This window comes from Dryas octopetala, chromosome 2 (genome assembly GCF_963921425.1).
Source record: "Dryas octopetala chromosome 2, drDryOcto1.1, whole genome shotgun sequence".
Classification (NCBI taxonomy): domain Eukaryota; kingdom Viridiplantae; phylum Streptophyta; class Magnoliopsida; order Rosales; family Rosaceae; genus Dryas; species Dryas octopetala.
Genome location: NC_141367.1, coordinates 22375789 through 22382000, shown reverse-complemented (window position 1 = coordinate 22382000; position 6212 = coordinate 22375789). Strand labels below are relative to the sequence as shown.

General features: G+C 33.7%; 1 protein-coding gene across 1 annotated transcript; it reads right to left on the bottom strand.

The window, feature by feature from the left end:
• Positions 1-563: 563 nt before the first annotated feature.
• Positions 564-4027, bottom strand: LOC147294184 (endo-1,3;1,4-beta-D-glucanase-like). The gene is made up of 7 exons (XM_086232008.1): positions 3822-4027; positions 3177-3198; positions 2585-2717; positions 2097-2187; positions 1775-1864; positions 1326-1426; positions 564-936 (listed from the first exon to the last, which is right to left on the bottom strand). The coding sequence occupies exons 1-7, from the start codon at positions 3967-3969 to the stop codon at positions 778-780; spliced, it is 744 nt and encodes a 247-aa protein (XP_086088134.1). The 5' UTR covers positions 3970-4027; the 3' UTR covers positions 564-777.
• Positions 4028-6212: the final 2185 nt, after the last annotated feature.

Here is a 6212-nt window from a genome sequence, read left to right as displayed (position 1 = left end):
TATCGTAATTAAATTTTTCCATTTTATGTCATTTGAGTATGTAAAAAAATATAGTTATTGATCTGAAGCCATTGAAGAACTGCACCACTGCAAATAAAATTGCAATTTAGTTCAATAAATGCAAAAACAGTTCACAAAATTGAACTATTGAACAACTACTGCGGATGCTCTCAGCTCCACACTACTCTCATCTTAAATGACAGTAGAATACAGAGTTAATTACACTTATACCCCTTAAAGTTTATTGTCTTTTCACATACACCCCATAAGATTTCAATAATTACACATACACCCTTAAGGTTTTAAAACTGTTACATATAACCCCTACAAGAGAAAAAAAAAAAATAAATAAATAAATAAATATTTGTATTCAGGTTGAACCTTACACCTTGAATAATCTTATTAAGCTATTTAATCCCTTAGCATATTTTTTTGGATAATTTCTCATCATTTTTGTCTCACTATAGGAGTTATATGTAATAGTTTTAAAACCTTAGAAAATGTATGTATAATTATTAAAACTTCAGGAGGTGTATGTGAAAAGACGATAAACCTCAGGGGTGTAAGTATAATTAACTGGTAGAATACATAATTGATGACACCATTCAGTGTTCACTTCAAACAATGCATTTCAACCCTTTACACTCCAAGCAACAAAAATTTACATCTATATATTGGTGCATAGATAGTAGTGCAGGCATTATTTAACCATTAAGAATTAAAAGCAGTTGATAAGATAAGGTCCACACAGTTCTCATCTCAAGTGACGATAGAACACTAAAGTGATGATACCATTCCCTTGCAATGGCTCAAGAACCACTCCAACAAGTTTTGATGAGCCTCCTCAGCAACCTTCACAGCTTCTTCGTCTTCAACATTGTACCTCACGGTCCACCCATGAACCACTTTTGGGAATATCTTCACATGGCTTTTAATCTGTGATTCCATAAAACCAACAGTCATTTCAACAACTTTAAAATTTTAATCACTACCAGCTACCACAGTGGTTCCTCTTTCCCTATCAAGGTGGTCTTGTGTATAACTCTATGAACCCTTATTTAAAGGAGCCAAATATTTTCATCTGACCCCAAACAGTTGAGGTAATTTGTCATATCACAAATGTCCCACATTGAAAACATAGAATATCTTAGCATAGTATATAAGCTCTTAGGAACTATTCCCTTACAAGTTCGTTTTGTAAAGGTTGGTTCTACATATAAACCATGACTTAATTGCATGTCATAATAAGAAAGACAAAATCCATGATTAAAATCAACAAGGGCATTAAAATTATTGAAGACTGTTTTGATGAAGGATATTCCTACCTCAGACTTTGCAGTTAAAGCCTCTTCAAATTGTTTCACAACTTCGGGTGGAGACATCTGATCAATCTCAGCTCCGAGTATAGAAATGGGAACCTTAACCGCTGAAAGTAGTTCCAGGAATGTATCAATAAACTGAGACTGAATATCACATTTGTGATCTTCCTCTAATATCTTCTTTAACCAACAGTATTAGAGTGCTTCTATTTTACACCTTTCTTAATGTGAAGAAAAATTTTATTACCAGAAAACTCTCAAACAGAATTACTTATACACCATCTTCGAAAACCAACATAATTAGAGTGCTTCTATCACCTTTCTTAGTGTGAAGAAAATTTTTATTACCAGAAAACTCTCAAACAGAATTACTTATACACCCGCACAAGTGGTGGCCATGGCTGCCCCCTGTTGCCATGGCACAATACAAAGAAAAAAAAAAAAAAAAATCTTACCCTTGATATCATCCAGAGTGACGAATGAAGGATGACATAGAACAGCAGCTTGGATAAAGTCATGCTTTGCAAGTTCAACCACAACCTTGGCTGAGAACAGGACAAATAATTCAACGTCAACTGAAACAATATTTTCCATATTGGTTGAACTAATGAATTGAGAATGTGAAGTAAAACACAGCCTAAGTGTTAGCCCCCACAAAACAGTGTTTAAATATGAGACATTTTTGTTAAGCTGAAAAAACAACTAATAAATCACATATATATACGTATATAAAGAAAAATAAAGCATAAAAGTTTAGGGAAAAGAAAATGATCTCACCCCCCCAACAGAAGCCTGCAGCCCCAATTGCAGAAACGCCTTTACTTTTTAAAGCTTCAAGTATTGGTTTTACATCTTCGGATGCCTTGTCCTACCAATACAAAAACAAGAGTTTGGAAGCTAAATATTTTAACAATTCTTGAACACTCAAAAATTGCATAGCAACTCTTAAAACACCACAATATCAGGTCCACATATTTAACCATTGTCACACAAAAGGTGGAAACAGCCTAGCATAGCATTTAATTTTTTTTGATAAGAAGCAGAGTGGTTAAAAACCGTATAAAGTTTAAAACAACAACAATAATGGGACTGCCAAGCTGAATCCACACACATCTTCAACTTCAAACAGCCTAAAATGAGAATTTTCGAATAAGTATCTGAAAATTTTATTTCAATTCAAGAATCACAAAGCGATACATGTATAAGTACTTAATTTATAAATAAAAAAAAATTATTGATTTGCATCAAAATAAAAAAAAAACAACCGGTCCATGATCTTTTATCCAAGCAGGTAGACCGGCATAGGACCCATCTTCGCCAGGTACAAAAGGGCTTCCTTGAAAGAAGTCAGGGACCACAACAAAGAACCCAGCAGCTGCAACTTTGTCTGCAAGCTTCCTTTACAACAGAAGGCAGGTGGCATTAGTAAAGTGTATTTGATATTTAGGAAACATTCCTATAAAGAAAAAATGATATTTTGGAAACATACTAACTATATAGTGATTTGGGTGAATAACACAAATGTTAAAAAAAAAAAATCTCTGATTTTGGAATCCTTCATTATAGTATAAAGTTGAAAGTTGCTATATCTGATAGACAATCTGAAACTAATGGTTGTAGCTATTTTTCAAAATTTAGTTACTTATAGACCTATTATAACCTTTTCTCCCTTAACAATTGTACGCATTAAGTAAACTGTTTCAAAGTGTTCACTAAGTCATCAAATTCAATCAGCAAGTGTGACTGATGGTGCAGAGTTGATATTAGAAAAGGGACAACATAAAAAAGGTTCAAATTCAAGAAAAAAACGATAGAAATAACTGAGCGGTAAAAAACAGATATGGGATTAAGCCATACCTCAAGTTTGGAGCGTCATATCCTGCATAGCAGATCAACATGTAATATTAAGTTATTAACAAGTGGTGTGGTGATAAAATATCACAGCAAGCAATTATATAGTAGAGACAGATGGTTTGAAGGATCGTATATGAATTATTTTACGCTAACATCACTACTTCATTCCCAATTTCAAGCACCCAAACGGGGAAAGAATGAAAACAGAAATCATGATTAAAAGAAAACGAAGAAAGAAAGACACAGAACTGGGGACACAAGTAAATAGTATATTGAAAAAACAAGTAAACACCCAAAGGCCAAATATAAAAGCTTTATGTCACAAAAGATTAACAAAGACCCATTTTCATGACCAAATGGAATATCATCGAGGCTAGATTATCAACAACGGAAACAGAAAAGATCATCCACAAAGAAAAAGGAAAAAGGAAAATGTCAAAAGTTGATTCCTTCATCAGTCAACCAAACATATCCAGATCCCCCATCAGCATATACAACCAAAAAAATAATAATCAGTGCCCGTTAAACCAAAAACACACACAGGCCACTCAAATACACAATAACCCACATCATAGAATGAATCAAAAATACAAAATACTAAACCAAACAAAAAAAAGAACAGAGATTTTTGAAGTGGTGGGAAAGTACCAAAAATGTCAGAGACGAGAAGAATGGCAAGCTTGGAGTGAGGGGAGCCAGTGACATAGGAGTCGAGACCACCAAGCTTTTCAACATGGCCGGATCCTCCAGATGGGTCTAGGGTTGGTGGGTTTGAGCAGCACTGAGGGCCTGACATTTTTTCTCGTTCTCTCTGAATCACAAAGCGCGCAAAACACAGACTCTTTGTCACTGTTTTTTTCTTACCTTAACTTTGATCATTGTCTTAATGTGGTACTTAAACTTTTATTTGTCCCAATTGAGTACCTAAACTTTTATTTTGTGTCTAATAGGTACCAAAATAAATTTTTGTTAAAATTATCAACAAAAATTAGGGGCAATATAGTCACTTCAAAAAATTTATTTTTAAATTTTAAATTTTAATTTTTAATTTTTTTTGTTTGTTGTGTGTTTTTTTTAATAATTTTAAACATATAAAGAAAATAATTAAAATATACTTTGACTATATTGCCCCTAATTTTTATTGACAATTTTAACAAAAATTCATTTTGGTACCTATTAGACACAAAATAAAAATTTAGGTACTCAATTGGGACAAATCAAAATTTAGGTACCACATTAAGACAAAGATCAAACTTTAAGTACTAAATATAAAATAAACCCAATATTCAAACGAGCTCGCACGGTATAGCTAAAAATAAAAGGATGGACTTGTAGACTAGTGGTTGGGAGCAGGGTGTTAAATTTCGAAGTTTTCGGCGAAATTTCGCCGAAAATTTCGATTTTTGGGGGTGTCGAAATCGAAACCCATATTTGCTAAAATTTCGGGATGATTTCGTCGAAATTGTCGAAATTATTGAAATTTCGACGGTACCCATAACCCATTGAATTTGAGATCTGGTATTCTGGTTTTGGAGCTGGGTTTTTAGCTTTTTGCAGAAAAATGGAGAGGTGGCAGGGGGGAGATCGAGGGAGAAAGAGGGGTGGCGGCAGGCGGCGGCAGGGGTAGATCGAGGGAGAGAGAGGCGACGGCAGGGGGAGATCGAGGGAGAGAGGCGACGCGGGCGACGGGGCGTGGGCAGGGGGCGACGGGGCAAGGGCAAGGGGCGACGGCGGGGGGAGATGCAGAGAAAGAGAGAGAGAGAGAGAAGAAGAAGAAGAAGAAGAAATGAAGAATGGGGGTTGCAGGTTGCTGGAGCAGTGGAGCCTCGGGGGAAAAGAAAGGAAAGGGAAAGGAAGGAAAGAAAAAGAAGAAAAAAGAAGAAAAAAAAAGAAAAAAAAAAGAAAAGGTTTAGGGTTGTTTGGGGTTTGGGGCCTTTGGGTTAATTGTGAAGAAAAAAAATAGTTTGGAGTTTTGTTCGCCCGTTTTGGAGTTTCGTTTAGTTATTTTTAAACCCTAAACTAGTAAACTATAATATATTTTTATATAAAAAATAATTTAAAATACCCTAAAGGGCTTAAACCCTAGTATCATATATCATATCCTAAACAATATAGAATATAGATTATAAAATATATAGGGTTTAGTGTATATATTATAGAGTATAGAACTATAGATAATATACTAATTTCATTTTATACTAATTTTATTTAACAGTATTTGTCTCCAGCGTGCATTATATTTATCTTATATCACATGAAACCTACTATATAATTTGGTTTCTTCAATATTTTTTATCAATTTAGTAGATAATATGATAAATAAACATATGGTAAAGTTTCATTCAAAATTTCCATAATTTGATATCAATTTCCATCATTTCCGTCAAATTTTTGTCGAAATTTAAAAATCTTTGAAATTTTCGTCGAAATTTTCATCGAAATTTCCTCGAAACCCGAAATTTTATTCCTTGGTTGGGAGTAAGCACAACGTTTATTTGCATCATCTCAAACGTCACCATAATTTTTCAATGAAAAGAAAATCGTCACCATAATATTCGATGGTGCATCGAATAATAAAACAGGGACCAGTCCAAATAATTGAGATCACAGACATACATGCAGGGCCCAAATTATAAATTCCATTACCTAACAAAATGGGATATTATAAATTTGGGTGCGTGGCACCATATTTGGACTTTTTAGAATTTTAATAGTATTTCTAGAATTTTATGGTAGCGTGTTAACCAATTGTCCTTTTCTTTTGGAGTGCCTCGCAACTCTAGTGGTAAACCCAAAAAAAACTCTAGTGGTAAACATTTTACCTTCACATCTATAATCAAAATTCAATTATCATCCTCTTTCTTCTGGGCTTGCGTTTCTTTTGTACAAAAATATATTACAAATCTCTCTGTTTTTTAAACTCGTAAAATGATAAAAAAAAATGATGACCATAAAATGAGAACTCGTACAATCGTATATCTCAAATTCAATTTCTCATAAACATACAAATATATTGATTTTTTTTGTTATGTGTGAGTC